This window comes from Girardinichthys multiradiatus, chromosome 6, assembly GCF_021462225.1.
Source record: "Girardinichthys multiradiatus isolate DD_20200921_A chromosome 6, DD_fGirMul_XY1, whole genome shotgun sequence".
In the NCBI taxonomy this organism is placed as follows: domain Eukaryota; kingdom Metazoa; phylum Chordata; class Actinopteri; order Cyprinodontiformes; family Goodeidae; genus Girardinichthys; species Girardinichthys multiradiatus.
The window spans coordinates 12,910,418-12,928,027 of NC_061799.1; the positions used below are offsets into that span (position 1 = coordinate 12,910,418).

General features: G+C 39.9%; 1 protein-coding gene across 3 annotated transcripts in view; it reads left to right on the top strand.

Moving 5' to 3' along the window:
• LOC124870076 overlaps positions 1–13,307 on the top strand; it is a 260,321-nt gene extending 247,014 nt beyond the window's left edge. For 2 of the 3 annotated variants that reach the window (XM_047368529.1, XM_047368528.1), the window contains 4 exons: positions 196–516; positions 4,209–4,416; positions 5,625–6,114; positions 8,894–13,307. In XM_047368529.1, the coding sequence (XP_047224485.1) occupies positions 196–516; positions 4,209–4,416; positions 5,625–6,114; positions 8,894–9,892 (2,018 nt within the window). In that variant the 3' untranslated portion in view covers positions 9,893–13,307. The remainder of the gene's footprint in view (positions 1–195; positions 517–4,208; positions 4,417–5,624; positions 6,115–8,893) is intronic. The other variant, XM_047368530.1, reaches the window with a different exon arrangement.
• The last annotated feature ends 4,303 nt before the right edge of the window (positions 13,308–17,610 follow it).

Here is a 17,610-nt window from a genome sequence, read left to right on the forward strand (position 1 = left end):
ATTCCTGCGAGTGGTATAAATCAATCAGCAGCTGACAAGGATCACAGATTTGCAAACATGGGAGATGTGATTCTGGGGTATTATTTTTAGATTGTAACTTTCTGCCTTGATTTAGCACATAAAATGGAAAATCATAACAGGCAGTTTACAGCTGATTAATAATATGTCTTCCTTTTTGTACTATATCCCCTACAGGCCCCACAGCCAGCCTGGTGCTTCTGTCCCAGCTCCAGCCGTTAGCTCGCTCCCCGTCCTCCACCTTGACGCTGTACGTTCCGCTCGTCCTCAGGGACGGGACGTCAGGGCTCACCAGCACGGGGACGGTCACAGTGTCTGTCTGTCCCTGTCTGAGGGGAGGGGCCCGCGCCGAGGAGAAAGAGAAGGATAAGCAGACGGAGGCAGACTGGGACTGGGAAAGAGAAGCAGTGTGTCTGCCTCAGCAGTCCATGCTGCCCTCCCCAGGGCTCAGCACTGCTGCACTGCTGGCTATCCTAGCTTGTGTTGCTACACTACTGGGTAAGTATTTTGTAGAAAAAAATATTTATATACAACTGAAATTAGGTAATTACAAACACTGCATAAAAAAACACAAAACCCCTTTTTTCCTCACGGTTTGACATTGAAGTGGACTAAACTGTTAAAGATATTTCTATTTGCTAAAGAAGTCTTTACTTAATTTTGAGAATTGTTGCCTCAAAACTGTATGTCTTGGCTCAGATGATTGTTGGATCCTTCCACAAGCATTTTATAAAGGATTGCTGGTAGTTTGTTCCATTTCTCTTGACAGAGCCAGTGTAAGTGAATCAGGTTTGTCGGCCACCTTGCTCACACGCATCATTTTAGCTCTGCCCACAAATTTTCCATGGGAAGATAGGACTTTGTGTTGACCACTCCAAAACACAGACTTTGTTGTTCATAAGCCACTTAGAGGCTAATCTGGTGGTATGCTTAGGGTCATTATTCATTTGCGTCCAACCTGTAACATGCTGGATGGTGTCTTGTGATGTTGCTTCAATATTTCTAAATAATGTTCTTTCCTTATAATGCCTTTATTTTTTATAAAGTGCACCCCCACACCATGATCAACAAAATTGAGTATATTTAATGTCAGACGGTAGGAAAAAAGCTCATATGTCCTTTTATACAGTAAATGTAAATATCTGGTTTTGAGCATACTGATGCGCTGTACATTTCATCTCTTAGATTAGAATAGCAGCAATGCTGTATGCTAAGTAGAAAATCTTTAATCATTTTCCTGTAAAAAGCCTTTTCTTACATAACCTCATTAATGGTTGCACTTCAGCACTCATGTTTTATATATATACGGTACAGGGATATCATTTTCCTTTTAATGCAAATCTCTTAATAAAAAGCTGAGAAACTCTTGTTTAGTGCTGTATTTGTACCACTACATCAACTCCCAGGATGCCTAATCTGCATATGGAAACAATAAAAGCAGCAGTGTAAATATTTCTCTGAGTCACAACAACTCAACAGCTTGGTTTGTTTTTCTTTCAGATTTAGCCCACTTATTTCCTTTGGCAAGGTCAGCTCTAATCAGCACTAACATAACATTACCAAGTGATTATCTGGCTTCCCTGGATTTTTGTAGCAGCATAATCAAATGTCACTGCTCAGTCTCATAATGCTGAGCCTCAGAGAAGGCCTTGGCTCGTGGCCAGCATCATTGTTACTTCTATTCAGCCGGCTAGATCGCTACTCATGTTGTTTGATGGAGTCATTATCATTCTGAGAGAGGCCGGTTCAATCAAAGCACAAATGTAACATGGAATGAAGGTGATCATGCAAGGTGGCTTTGAAGGAGTTAACAATGAACTACTATAAGTTTGAACTATATCATAAAATAGGAAATTTTTTGCTGTACAACAAAGCTTTAAAACATTGAAACCAGACCTTGCACAAAACGCCAAATGTTCTCACAGAGGCTTTGACAATGGATTCATGAGGATCCTGTCTGGTCATTAAAATGATGCTCAACTTGCATCAACAACCTTTGATGTGTGGAAGCTCATTTCCAGTATGAACCTTTGTACAGTATGGTGTGAAAATGATCCCACATAATATCATGGATGGTTGGAATATTTTTGAACATGGATCATTGGATTTTATCCATAGAAATTAAATAAAGCAACTTCTGACAATATCATGGCACCAGATTAATTTAATACAGCAGCTTAACCGCCTACAAGACACCCACAAGGAGATGTGTGTATGGACACACAATGATATAATAATTCTCTTCTTGTTAAACCCCTTCCCCAAGCTTTTGTTGTCTAATTACTTGAGAACAAGTCACAAAACACAAGAGATTAATGTTTTAACCATGTAAAAATACGTACTCTCAAGTACACTCAAGTTTATGTCAGTGTGGACAGTGTGGAAATAAAGCTGCGCTGGGTTATTGGTCTATACCAGAGTTATTGGTCTATACCAGAGTTATTGGTCTATACCAGAGTGTTAATTATACCAGGACACCTGGAGGGAGTATACCTTATTTGTTTCCAGAATGTGGGAGCAGACATTTACAATACAGGCTCATATTTCTCTAACTGATGTCTTGTAGTTTTCCAGAAGTGAACTTGTTTAGACTTGATGTTTTCATTAAATTGGCTTAAAGATTACCTATATAGACTCTGTATGACAACATGAAGTTGGGTGAAAGATCTCTAAAAGCAACCCACGCCTGACAATAAAAGCAAACACAGTACAAATCTGTAAGAGGGGAAATATATATTTTACTATTGCATTGTTGATAAGAGAACAGATGGTTCTAGAAACAGCAAACCAATATATTTAGAAATAATTAAAAGAAATTACTGGACAGCAGTGACTGAGGATTTCTGTTGGCTGTTATACCTTAAACATTGCAGCTGTATAAACTGTGTGCAATTAATTGTTGATCAGTTGCATAAAACATGAACCTCCACCAGATTTACTGAGAAGGTGCTTGACATCTTTTTGGCTGGTGCAGTTCTGCACAACATTGCACAGGAGGATGACATTTACTTTGATGCTCTGCAGATTGATGAACCTATATGGTCTGAAGGTTATCAAACTGCAGGACTTCGTCCAGCTCTTCTATAATGTGACTTTAAAATACTTAAACATGGCTAGTATGCTGTTAAAATATTACATTGTGGCTAAATCGATGCCAGTTGTTGAGAAGTGGGTTCCAGAGTGTTTATTAGTTTGCAGAAAAAATTCAGATTTTGGATTAGGAGTGTTTTTAAATGAATTGATATACATTATGTCGCGGTTAGGGAAATTAGCTCCATGTTCAGATTCAATCTAAAAATGAGTAGTGTATACATCCTATGTATTAAAATACACTGGATTGTATTATCCTGCTGCACATCTTGCATTAATGGGAGAGGCCCTCCTTTACCAACCCCTTCCTAATCAGTTACAATGCAAGAAGTTATCTGTGATTCAGGGGTAGAAAAAAAAAAAATACATGTCCTTGTTATTAAAGTTAAAGAGGTTTTAATAAATAAATAATAAATTAGTTTTCACACCACTAATGCAATTCCGCATTAGATTTGAGGCAGGCTAAACTCAAGCTAAACATAGTTTGAACTATCAGGCTGAAACTTTTTTATTTCATTTGGAAGGAGGGTTTTTTCATCCCTTTCATACCAAAACACATTGAAAATGTTCATTGTTGTTTTATTCAATTAGATTGTTGCCCGACAGTTGCATATAGTAACATTTCCCCAGTTACAACGGTAATTATAATTCCATTGTAAATTATAAACCACACACAATGGTTAAATGTGGCCACAGGTATCCCTGCTGAACACGTGTTAATGAGCTTCCATAGCTTGGCTCATTGCCACAGCTCAGGGTCAAATACAGCTCTTTGCTTAAAGAATTTTGAATAAGAGTCATGGCATCATGAGAGAATTAGGTATCCATTTGCCCAGTTGGAGCTCAAAGTCAATTACAGAGAAGAGTCATGCAGTCTGCTGATATGATATACCAGTCCTCTACCCTAAGGCCGCTTCTGTATTCTCTTTGTCTTTGAGAGTTTCCCTTCTTTGTCCGCATGAATTTTTCTCACTCACTCCGTCCTCCACCTGCTTTCCTTTATTTCCCTTGTGATTTTTTTCTCCATTCTCCATCATCTCTCTTTTTTTCTCTATTTTTTCCCTGCACTTGAATGTCATTCATTTCTGTTCCCTCTGCAGCAGTGAGCGCCCTGTCGCTGTCACTGCGCCGTCAGAAGAGGGACTCCCTATCGCCTCTGGAGGAGGACGACGTGCGCGAGAACATCATAACGTACGATGACGAGGGCGGAGGGGAGGCCGACACGGCCGCTTTTGATATCGCCGCGCTCCAGAGCGCTCCACACACCTCCCGCTCTCGAGGCTATCGCACCCTAGACAGCAGGAATGTGTAAGCAGGCTGAGGTTGTTAACATATACTTATACACGTTCATTTTCATCAAACCCAAAGCTGTTCTCTTATTACGCACGAAAAGGAACACAGGAGGTAAGAGAAAAGTCTTCCAATGCACTCAGAACTAAACCGATCCACTTAAGCAACCGATTGAGCCACTGCTCCCAGGTCATAATCAATCGCTGATCAAAATGCTGAAACAGAAGGCTATCAAGCGTAGCAGTCCCAGGAGACCTCTTTGTTCTGTCCATTTTGTTAAAGCTCGTTTATGTTCTCCTACATCAGAGGGCTGTTTGCACCCACTTTGATGCTTCTGTGAAACATTGTTATTGCCTTTGGACTAATAATTAGCTCCCAAATTTCTGCAGGTCATATGGAGAGGCCATAAACCACTACAAAGAGTGCATGCGGTCTATCCAAAATTGCTTCTTTCAATTTATGGATGTTGACACAACATTTAGGAAATAAAAACCCATTCAAAATTTAATGCAACACAGGTTTTTTTGTTGTTGATGCAGTATGCCTGAAAAATTATTCAACCGAGCTTCATGGTAACTGTGAATCTGCCCTTTTTTCCTCAGTTTTAATTAACAAATAATGTTTGCTGTTGGTTCTACCTCATTTGTATTTTAATTCATTTTTCATCATAATGTCTGGTCTTGGTTGGGTTCTTATGTTGGTTTTGGATAATTTTATGTAAGACAGGTAATTTAGGAACAGCACACTTACTAAGGTCAAAAAATGTTAGTTTAAGTTTAGTCAGTCAGTAATTTTCTACCGCTTATTCCATAGTGGGTCGTGGGGGAGCTGGTGCCTATCTCCAGCAGTCTATGGGCAAGAGGTAGGGTACACCCTGGACAGGTCGCCAGTCCATCGCAGGGTAACACACAAACAACCATACACCTAAGGGCAATTTAGATTAACCAATTAACATAACAGGCATGTCTTTGAACTGTGGGAGGAAGCCGGAGTACCCGGTGAGAACCCACACATGCATGGGGAGAACATGCAAACTCCATGCAGAAAGACCCACGTCAGGGAATCGAACCCAGGACCTTCTTGCTGCAAGGCAACAGTGCTACCAACTGCGCTACCGTGCAGCCCAGTTTGAGTTTAATTTTAGTTTTTAGTTTAAGTCAGAAAACGCATTCTCCAGAAAAGCCATAAAAAAATATCTAAATGTGAATATTTTGGTTGTTTTCCAGACGTTACTCCCAGCATGCTCCAGACAAAGGTCGCAACTACGGCTGGCCCCAAAATCCAGGTGTGGACCACAGCTACTCGGCACCAGGAGGACCCCTTTATGGTCGTCTCTGCTACAGCAGCCACACCCTGCCGGTTCTCCGTCGTGCACCAGGCGGAACCTTTGATCCAGGCCTGGCAGAGCTGTCGTACTGCATTCCTGGAGGCCAGCCGGAACACTCCCTGGTCATCCAGAACCAAGCGGCCATGGTTGGGCCAATGGAGTCGGGGGCAGTATACATAGCTCCTACAGACCTCAGCACAGGAAGCCGAACGGGCAGTCGAACTGGGAGCCGTGATGGAACAGCGCCCCAGAGTGGAGTGAGCACATCAGACGGAGGAACTCCGAGGACTAGCAACAGTCAGGAAAGAGGAGGCGGGACTGGTCCTGGCAGCAGTTCTATGGACGGAAGTAATGAGGATAAAAACAATCACAATCAGGAAATGGACTGGGTATGGAACATATTGCCAGTTTTATACTAAAAACATACTTTGAAAAATGTTAATTGCCTTACTGAAATATTTACAACCTTTAAACTTTATCACATTACAAACTCAAACATCAATGTGTTGTGTTTTTCTTGTATTTTGTGATAAACCAGCACAACCAAGTGGTACACTGTTGTGAAGTGAAATAAAAGCGATATATAGTTTTCATCCTGTATCATTTTAAGTGGTTTTCACCCTTTATTCTAACACCCCTAAATAAAATTCAGCACATCCAATTGCTCAACTAGCAAATAATGGCCACCTGTGTTTTATTTCATCTCAGTATGAATCCATCTGCTCTGTGAAAGCCTCCGAGGTTTGTTAGAGAACATTGGCACACCAACAGCACCCTGGAGAACAACGAACACAGCGTACAGGTCATAAATAACCTCTAATAGACTCTCAAACTGTATTATAAGTTGGAACCCAAATTGGAACAAAAGTGGTACGGCTGCAGACCTTTCAATTAACAAAGCTATTGTTGAAAAAAACCCCATAAAAAGTCCAGTTTTTAGGTTTGGCACAAGTCATGTGGGGAACACAGCATAAAAGGGGATCTGATCGGATAAGACCAAATTAGATTTGTGACCATTCACATCGTGGAACAGCAGTGGCAGCATCACGCTGTAGGTAATGAAGATGCTTGTTAGAGTTGATCTGAAGATAGAGCTAAAAACATGAAATGTATGGCTATGTAGGAAAGAAAGAAAACAAGATGGAGGGTGCAAAAGACTTGAGACTGGGATGGACATTCAGCTTTTAGTAGGACAACAACCCTAAACATACAGCCGAAGCCATAACAGAATGGTTTTCAAAGCATATTCATGTGTATATTCGTAGCTCAGTCAAAGTCCAGACCTAAATTGAACAATACACTTCACAGTAATGCACTACCTTGTTCAAGATTCAAGATTATTTATTTTCATTATGTCACCATAATAATAAAGACCCGACTTAAAAGATACATGTGTAGGTTATAGACAATTACAATATTTTACAAAATTTAAAAGCCCCTATAGAAAAAGAGAACATATGTACATGGAATGTGGCATGTAGTATTTAGTATTTACATAAAGTGCAGCTTGTGCTGAAACAGTCTATGGGATGGGCTGGTGGTTTGTTTGATTGTCAGCAGGGATGTTTAGTGGCTGCCTGTGGGTGGACAATTGCCTTCACTGTTTTAGGAAAGAAACTGTTTCTGAGTCTATTTGTGTTTTTATGTGATGTTCCTAAATCGTTTTCCTGACGGAAGTTGGACAAACAGAGCATTGCATTGGTTGGGGTCTGTAACAATATGTCTGGCCCTTTTCTTGACTTGTGTTGCATAAATCGAGTCCAGATCTAGAAGACGACATCCCACAATCCCCTGTGCCTTCCTCACCCCCCGTGCTAAGTTATTTTTTTTCCTATGCCGTGCAGCTCCCATACCACACGGTCTTACTGAGGCACAGGATGCTTTCAATTGTGGCCCTGTAAAAGGTTTGTGACAAGCTGAGTAGAAAGTCCTGTCTGTTTCAGCTTATGTTGACCTATCAACTGAAATCTCAATAAAATACATTGAAGTTTGTGCCTGCATGTAAAAACGTTCAGTGGCAGGATGGATACTTTTGCAGGGCACTGCCGCTCAGCTGATATATCTTGATCCTTAACACAGAGACCTGTGAGCTGAGAGCTGTCCAATGGCTCGGAAGTTATTCAATGCATTTTAGGTTTTAGGTAAATGTTTGGATCCTTTTTAATTGGTTTTTGATTAAACTGAATTAGATCTCAGTTTAAAAAAAGCATATTTTGGTACTGGTTTTGAGGATGTACTGCAGTGCTTTATCTAATTATTCTCCAGTGTTCATTGTGCAAATCATGCATGCTTGATCATTTGGTGTGAAACTGGCATTCTGCACTGCAAAACAGTGAAATATGTGAACAGATGGGGGGCTACATATTATGAGAAGAAAAAAACAGGTAGATGGTGCGTTGAATCATAAAATAAATTTAAATAATTTCCTTGACTAATGATAGATGGCTGCATTAGAATTGTAATTAAAGTTGAATGAGTGACTTAATTATGCTATTGTATGAGCAAATAATATGTTAGAAAGTAATTAAGCAAATATAAAGGAATTGTTAAGTTTCCATTCGACTTAATAAGCTAGATAATTGCAGTTCTCCCAAATTAAGGCTTTTTAGTGTCTGTAAATCAGCAGAACTGAGCCGGACAATGGTAGGAGACGTCGATGGTTCAGATATATCAGCACATTTATACCCCATTGTTCATCTCTGTGTCTTCTTTTATTTATTAAGTCATAGCGCGGCTCTCTGGTCCTTGCTTTATTTAATTTTTAAATAGTCTTCCTCTCTGTCACTTCCCTCTCATCTCCCTTTCAAAGTGCAGTGTTAGCTCATTCCAGTGTTCAATTAATGTCTATGACTTCGTCCAGCTCCTCCTGTCCTCTCTTCAGTTTAGTTCAGTCTGTCTTTCTATCGTCTCAGTCATTTTCAAAAATACTTTTCTCGAGCTTTTCCGCAGGGTTCCTACACAGTGAGGAAAAATCTGAAAGACGATAAAATTTGACTTATGATTTTTCTAACTCTGAATGAGTTTGGCAAAAAAATTAAAATGTGTTCCCATCAATGCATTAATAATCCTTTGGTTAATTGTCTCATTGTCTTGTGAGTATAACCACATTCTCACACTAGACCCCAGACCAGAACTGAGACAACTCATTCTCACCTATGTTCCCCCCAGGTGCAGTCGGAGACGTTGCCCAGAGAGCACAGCCTTGTCATGACCCGCTCCGGCTCCCTGATGGGCCAGGGTCACAGCATGGGAGGATGGGTTTGTGACCCGGCTACCCTCCCCTTGGCCGGACGTAAGGCTTCCCGGTCTGCCCTGTCCCCGAAACGTATTGGCTCCGGCCTACCTGAACATGACCCCAGCGGGGAAGGAGGAGGAAGTGAAGGCGTGGGGGAAGAGGGAAGAGGAATCGGGAATGGCGTGGCTTCCAGAGATGCACAATCAGTTAGTGGACGCAACTACGCCACTGTCCTCCAGGGGGAGGTATCTGGACAGAGGGACTACACCAGCAGCCTGGGGAGAGGGGGACTGGAGATGGGAAGCAGCTTTGTTGTGGCGAGACCGGACAGGGAGAATGGAGGAATCCCACTGACTGGAACGCCATCTGTCTTCCCAGAGGCAGCTGGATTTATTGGGGATTGGCGGGAGCAAATGGGTTTGGGGGGGTATGTTTTGGGCAGGAGGGACATGAGCCCTCAGCTTTTACCTTTCCCAGGGCAGCAGAGGGGAACGTTTGGTGGAGTGATGGGTTATGGGCCCGGCTGGGTTCCTGGAATGGAAGCAACAAGAGGGCCGCAGGGGCCCGGCGGTCCCTCCTTGGCACTGAGAGTGGGTGAGTTCCTACGGCTGCGTCTCGCCCAAGTCACTTTTGACCCTTCCCAGCCTCCGTACGACTCTGTGCAGGTGTACGGCCTGGAGGGGACAGGATCCAGAGCTGGGTCCCTCAGCTCTCTGGAAAGTGATGGAGAGAAGGAGGATTGGGGCGTGGGGCTTGAAGACTGGGGGCCTCAGTTCCAGAAACTAGCTCAGCTCTTTAAAAACAGAGAAAAAGCTAGAGAAGATAATGAAAAAGTTGAACAAGTTGCCAAAAAGGAGAGGGATCAGAAAGAAGAATTGGAAAAGAAAGAGAAAAGGGAGGTGGAGGAGGTCAGCAATGAGGGGAAAGACTGAAGAGAGCAAAAAGGGAAATCAGTGGGGGTTAAAGGAGGCAGTGGGGAAGGGAAGGACCTGGAAGGTGATGAAAAGGCAACTAGAGGTAGAATAATGTGAAGAGAAGTTAAAGGAGAGAAAGATGAAGAGGCAAAGTAATAAAAACAGACAGAGAAAAATGAGCCAAGGGAGGATGGGGAATGTGAGGGCAGGAGAGGGAGTGATTGATGTGATTTAAAGCAATAAGTGTTGAAACGCTGATATGGTTGAGCACAGATACTGAGACAATGCGGAGGCAACATTGGCTCGGGGCAGCAACAATTTGTTAAACGCTCTGGACAAACAAAAACAATTCAAACATCCCAGACTCGATTTAATTCAGCCAGCACGTATGGAATGAGAATTAGCAGGAAAACAAGGACAGAGATGCTACTTGTTGTGGTGTATGTGTGTGTGTGTGTGTGTGTGTTTCTGTGTTTGTGTGTCTGGGAGTGAGAAAGTATGGCTATGTAGTGCATTATTCAGACACACCAGTCTGCGTAAGTGTGAGGAAATAAACAAAGATTAATAAAGAGATGTGGAGTAGAAATCAAAATACCCAGGGACAATTTAAAGAGGGGAATAGCAAGTGGTGCTACACAGGCGCCGTTTTTGGTATTTGAAATGATCCACGGAGTCAGAAACTAGAAAACACAAAAAGTGGTAGGAAGGATACTGGGATACAGAGGGAATGGGAAGGCAGGAATGTAAAGCATCAGAAATGATCTTATAAGTGAAGTGATTGTACAGAAAACTATTACATTTTATACCATCTGCTGGGGCAGAAAAGTGAATAATTCAGCTTGATAATCCATTCCAAATGAAAATCATGAATCATTTAAATCCCACAAAAGATTCCAACCTTCCTTTTAGCTCACAAGGAAAACAGACATTGTGAAAAAATTTAATGATTTAGGGATGTTATTCCCCACCCTCCCAACACCCTCACCCGTCTCGTTTTGTAGTTGAGTGTTGATATGTTTACAGAGATTTTACACTCTAACACCTCCAAACAAAAAGGACTGAATAAAGTTAAACATTGATTGTATTAAAGCAAACATATTCTACAGCACCTCGAAAAGTTTTCATTCCCCTTGAACCTTTTACATTTTTGTAATGGCTTACAGCAACACAAAGTAGTGCATATATGTGAAGTGGAAGGAAAATAAAACATGGTTTTAACAATGTTTTTGCAAAGGAAAATCTGAAAAGTGTGGTGTGTATTTATATTTAGCCTCACTGATTCTATATTTTGTAGACCCACTTTCTGCTGCAATCACAGCTGCAAGTCTCTTGTAGAATGTCTCCACCAGCTTCGCACATTTCCTGACTGAAATTTTTGCCTGTTCTTCTTTGCAAAGTGTATCAAGCTGTTGGTTGGAAAGCATCTGTGAAGAGATATTTTCAGGTCTTCAAATGGGACTGCTATTTTCATCAATGGCTTTTTTGCCACTACTTCACAATAAAGGCCAGATTTGCAGTGTAGGACCAATAGTTGGTCTGTTGACAACTTCTCCCACCTGAGCTGTGGATCTCTGCAGCTCCTCCAGAGTTTTCCTGGGCCTCCTCACTCGTTCTCTGTACTATGTTCTCCTTGCCCGGCCTGTCAGTTTAGATGAATAGTGATATTGACACGGGGAATAAAAGTTAACCGTCAGTTGTGTCCTGGACAGGTTTTCTGTTGGTTATTGTCCGGAAAAGTAAATTGATATTTAGTCCCCCCCCCCCCCCTCCCTCCCTCTGTTGTGCAGTATAAACACTCTAAGATTTGTGTAAAACATTGCCAGCTCTGGGTGGCTAACGACACTGAAGCTGGTGTCTGACATAAAGCTTACAATTTGATCTCAAACTAAAGTACTATTTCACATTAGGACTGCATTCAATCTCCACTTTATTCAAAATGTAAAATCATTTAGAGATGGCAAACCTGAATTGTCTACACTGAATACTTCCTCTTGCCAAATGGGCTTCATCAAGGAAGTGGATGTGTATTTGGTTGTGTGTGGAGGTTGGCGGGCAGGATGGAAATGGAGGGGGTCCCACAGAACGTCCTTCATGCTACAATCATCACTGATGGGGTGGAGTTAAACAGCTGCATTTCTGCTGGGATTAAATTTCACACAGGGGGAATTTGTTGGCTAATTAGGTGACTTTTAAAGCCAATCCACTGGATTGTATTTAGGGGTGTCCGAGCATAAAGGGTAAAATGCAGATGTACGCCAAACTGTTGAGATTGTCTTTTGGAAAAAATAGGAACCATGTATCCTATTGCTTCAGCTTTAGAACTATGCACTACTTTCTGATGGCTAATTGTATACAATCCAAGTAAAAAGCGTTGACGTTTGTGGTTGCAACGTAACAAAATATGAAAAGGTTCCAGAGTTAGAAATACTTTTGCAAAGTACTGTACAAGCATTCAGCTCACTTTTTAAAGCATCAAACATTCAGTTATAAAACAGCTTTTATCTGTTAAATCTGCTGTTTTTCTTTCTCTTTTTATGTGTACCTGCGTGGCACCCTACTGTAGTCTCACTGTACGCACCTTGAGGACATAATATGCATGATTTCTGAAAACAAGTGGGGGTATTCAGTGCCGATTACTTACTTGTTTGAACACTTGTACTGCCGAACTGAAATTTCCCATGGATTTCTTAGTTAAATAGTAGGGGTGCACCGCCACAGAGACTCCCACCACAGGCTGTTGTGTTGTTGTCAAAGGTCATAATGCAAATGAGTTTGAGTTTTCAGCTGGAATGCACTTTTATACTGTGTGATGTTCAGTAACAGATCATGAACAATGTCAAAGATAACACTTGTTTTATAAGATGTCGATGAAAAGATACATTGTTTGACTGTATGTAAAATCATTTTAAATGTACATACCACTGAATAATACTGCTGAAAGATACTCTATAAGATTTTAAAAAATGAGTTTGAAAAAAATTATTTAAGTGTTCAAATGGAGCACTGTTGGGACTATCTGTATGTATTGTAGATTAGAAATCGATCGACTGAGCTGGAATAAAAGCAGCACCCTGTATTCAACATTTGTAAATGGGTTCATCATGTTGTAGCCCTTCTCTTGAAAATGGACAAGCCAACCATTTAATTATACATGTGGCCTCTGGCAGACGCTTGTTGTGCAAAACAGTGGTGTAGTTACAGAAAACCTGTTGGAAAGCCTGTCCCACTAAACAACTCATTTGAAAGAAATTGTGTGAATTAATACACACACATACACACGCTTACATACACACACATGCACAAAAATCTGTATTTCATTTCTATTATGCACTAAAATGGAATATGTCAGTACTTGGTTCTGCCTGAGAGAGATGGAGGTTTTATAGATACTTATCTCTCTTTGGGAATTTAATAAACTGTGAATTAAGGGAAAGTGGCTTTTTTCATCTTTTATGTATTTCTGCCTGTGCAGCTTAAGTACGAAATTAATTTTACATTTCGCTTTACCTAAGGAACTTCTCAAATTCTCTTTAGAAGTTGCTAAAACCTCACATAAGAATTTTTGTTTAGAGAGGGATTAACTTATGGTCATGTAAAAAACCAAACTTTTTATTAAGTACTGTTCACATGCCAATGTGTCATCTTTTTTATTAATCTAACTGAAAGATATTTAGATATCAAAGGAAAAATATTTAGTTACAAGTAAACACCAAGATGAACCTTGTAATGTTGAATCTAACTTTAAGAAGTTAGGACAGCCTAACCACTAATGACTAGTTCCTTTGGCTGATATGACTTGAGTGGGACACTTCATGTAGCCACCTACCAGTCTCTGACATCGAGCTGAGGAAAGTTTGTCCCACTGTCCACTTCTGCTTTAAGATGCGGGAGGGCTTCTTGCATGTTAGGCCTGTTTTAGGTCACCTCACGGCATCTCAATCAGATCAGGATATGGGCTTTGACTCTGTTCCACCACTTTCCATTTGTTAATTCTCATCAAGTCATTATGTTTTGGGTCATTTTTATGTTGCAGGATCCAGTTCTGCCTCAGATTTTCTTTTCAAAAATTTTTAATGTTACTTAACTATCCTCTGATAAACAGTAGAATTCATGGTAGATCCTATGATAGTGAGCATGCCTGGTCCTGCTGCAGTAAAGTTTTCCCAAGCCATCATGCTTCCATCTCCATAAATTACAGTTGGTATGAGGTTCTTTCCCCTGAAGTCTGTATTGGGTTTATACTAAACATGTCCCCTGTTTTGGAGTCCAAATAATTAAATTTTAGACCCTTTTTTCCACAGAACACTTTTACAGATGCCCTGGTCTTTGTCTATGTTCTGCAATTTTTAATTTGAGCTTCATGTTTTCATTAGAAAACAAAGGTTTCCTTCTTGCACAACTCCCAGTAAAGTTAAACCTGTGCAGTCTCTTCCTGATTCTACAGCCATACACATTGACATCAACAGTAGTAAGAGCCTGCTGTAAGTCCTGTGAGGACATCTACGGGGTTTTTGAAGACTTCTTTTAGCATCTTGTGGTGTGCTTTCAGGGTGAAAGCAGTGCTTGGATGGCCAGACATGGACATGGCTAGACCCCTGTAGACTATTGTCCGTACACTGGATTGGCTGATTTCAATTCCATTTGTGTTCTCTATAAATGCCTTACAGAACTCGTGAGCTCTTTCATTTGTCTTTCTGAAGGCTTCAGACAGCTCGTTTGGTCCCACCAGGGTGTTTACACTGAAACAGTCAGGAGCACAGCATACTAAGAGTCTGAGGTGTAAACAGGACAAACCTCCTTCAAAATGACTTGTAACAATGTCGTAATCATGTATCTGATGTGAAATGCCTGTGTGTAATTTTAATAGTAATAGAGGACGTCTTAAATTATTCCTCTCCAAAAAATGTATTTTAAATCAACTTTTTATGGAACATTTGAAAAAATATTTTCCTCAGCTTTTATAGATAATTTATACAAATTGGATTTTACTGTATTTTCTTCTGCTAATAAAGTTTTGCAACTGCTACAGTCATGATAAGATGAAAGTATACCTCCTTTAACTTACAATGTTTTACATGTTTTGTCCATTTTTAGGGTTTCTTTTGGGGGGTTAAAAACATTTGGTCTCATCTTTGTTTAATTATCTTAAGTTTGGAATAAAATACCTAAGGTTAAATAACCTGATTGACCAGATTATGTATGCCACATACAGTTAAATCCAAATTACTCATAGCTCTGCAGATAGGACTGAAAAATCATTTCCTATAGCAAATCCGTAAGCACTTATTTGCAATCATGTCTGTTAACTTAGTTGACCTAGTTGATCCTATCTGTTGATGTACAGATTTGGTAATAGCATTTGTTTCATAATTTGGGTTGTGTGAAGTTAGAAAGTTGGACAAATTAAATGTCCTTATTTTTTTTTTCAAGATCACTAACTTGCAAACAAACCACCAGAAGAAAAGTACACCAAATGGCACGCCTTTATTTTATTATGGAACCATGACACAGGGGTAGGATTTCTAATTTAACCACTGAAACAACATTAAATGATAATAAATGTCCAATTTATAAACATCTGATGTCATTTTGGTGACACCACAGAGAAAAAGTTTAATGTTTCTAAATGTTAAAGGTAGATGGTGTGATTCGGAGCTCGTCCTTAAACCCTGTTTAAAGGACAGTGTGATGCTTTACCACAGAGTATAACCACCAATTGTGCCAAGCCACCACCCAAAACAGAGAAAGATGGTGGGTCGAAGTGGCTGTGATCAACCTTCGATAAACTCTCATGTGTTAATATGCCAGCATTTTGAACCAAAGGAGGAGCGATTAAGAGCTGGCATACAGTGTCAGTTGCTGCAGCTAGAAACCACAGATCAGGCACGAAATCTGGGTGTAGTGATGGACTTAGACCTGAACCTTCGAATGACTGTCGACTTAAAGACAGTCATTAAGTCGACATTCTATCACCTGACAAACATTTCCAGGATTAAAGGACTAATGTCCCAACAGGATCTTGAAAAGCTCATCCGTGTGTTTATCTTTAGTTGAATTTATCACTGCAAATGTGTCTTCACAGGTCTACCTAATAGGTCAATCAGACAGCTGCAGCAGATCCAGAACGCTGCTGCCTGCGTCCTCACTACAACTAAGAAAGTAGAGCCCATCACCCCAGTTCTCACACTGGCTCCCTGTATCTCAGAAAATAGACTTTAAAATACTTCTGTTACTTTATAAATCAATGAATGACTTAGCACCAAAATACATTAAAGATATTTTGTTGTTGTACCAACCTTCCAGAAAACTCAGGTCTTCTGGTTCAAGTCAACTGTGCACCCCCAGAACCAGAACCAAACATGAAGAAGCAGCAATCGGTTCTTGAGCTTCACTAATCTGAACCAAACATCTAGAAAAGTGCAAAAATGCTCAATTGCTGAATTATTTTAAATCAAGGTTAAAAACCCATTTGCTTAGAGTTATTTTTGATTCTTTTATTTAAACTATTACCTGAAACATCATTATTTCCAGCATGTAGTCCAACCTTTTTTTACTTTTCTTTTCTTTATCATGCCACTGCAAAGTACTGATGTTTTTTTGTCACTGCAATGTACTTTTTTCATCACTTTGCATTGTCTTGTTGCTAAAATGTGCTATACAAATAAACTTGCCTTGCCTTACTTGCCATTCAAAATGAAAAAGCTACGATTATTCTGTTGCAGCTGCTAAAATCATAAATTGAATCTTATGGCTGTAATTATGTTTTTTCATTGTTATTTTGACTTTGATGTAGACACGTACAGGACAGCAAGAGAACACAGGTGTGTTGACAGTCACTGAAATGATAATAATTAATGATTTGAAATTATTTTCTTCAGCTAAAAGTACTTAATTAGCTTAACCAAGAATTACATTAAGAATTATTTACTAGTAGAGATTTATATGTAAAGTCAGTGATAGCTAAAACAGTAGGTTGTCAATTTTACAGGATTTCTGACTTCTGACTGATTTCTGATGCTGTCTATAGTGTAGTCAGATCTTGCTTTTTCACTTTGCAGTGAGAAGTTTTCATGGAGGGCATGGAGGGTTAAAATCTAAGAAAATGGTGAATTTAACAGGCTGTGGCGAATTTAACAGGCTGTAACTTTAAATATGCAATATTTTTAAAGAAAATAAAGTATCCCTTTTTTTCACACACAGTGTGTAAGTTTCACATCTCACAAAGGCTAAGGGTTAGCTAGTCATTCTCACAGAGCTTTAAAAATTATTCATATGTTGTCACCATATTTTTTTCCACCAAATATCTAAAATGCTGCCTCACAACTAGTGTTAGCTTCTTCAATGCTTTTGTAGTGATCTAATGTCAGCCAGTCCAAAAAGGAAAATATTTAAATCTGTCAAAACAACATGGCAATTCAACAACTACTTCCTTTCTTACTTCAAATTAAGAGTCTCTAACTTAAATTCAGAGTATCAAACTTAAATCGCTCACCTTCTTAGTTTTCAGTATTAGTATTTTACACCTTCATAGTAAAAGCTTAGGTTGTTTCACTCTATGAAGTTATACAGTGGCAGCAATAGGATAGTACATTGCAACAAAATATCCTGGCTTTTTAATATTGAAAGATATCATACTATCGGACCTTGTTATAAACCTAGCTATAAGATTATATGTAAAAAATGTAGTTGTTTGAGTAAGACAAAATATTGGAGTATGTCCATGGGGATACATTCAC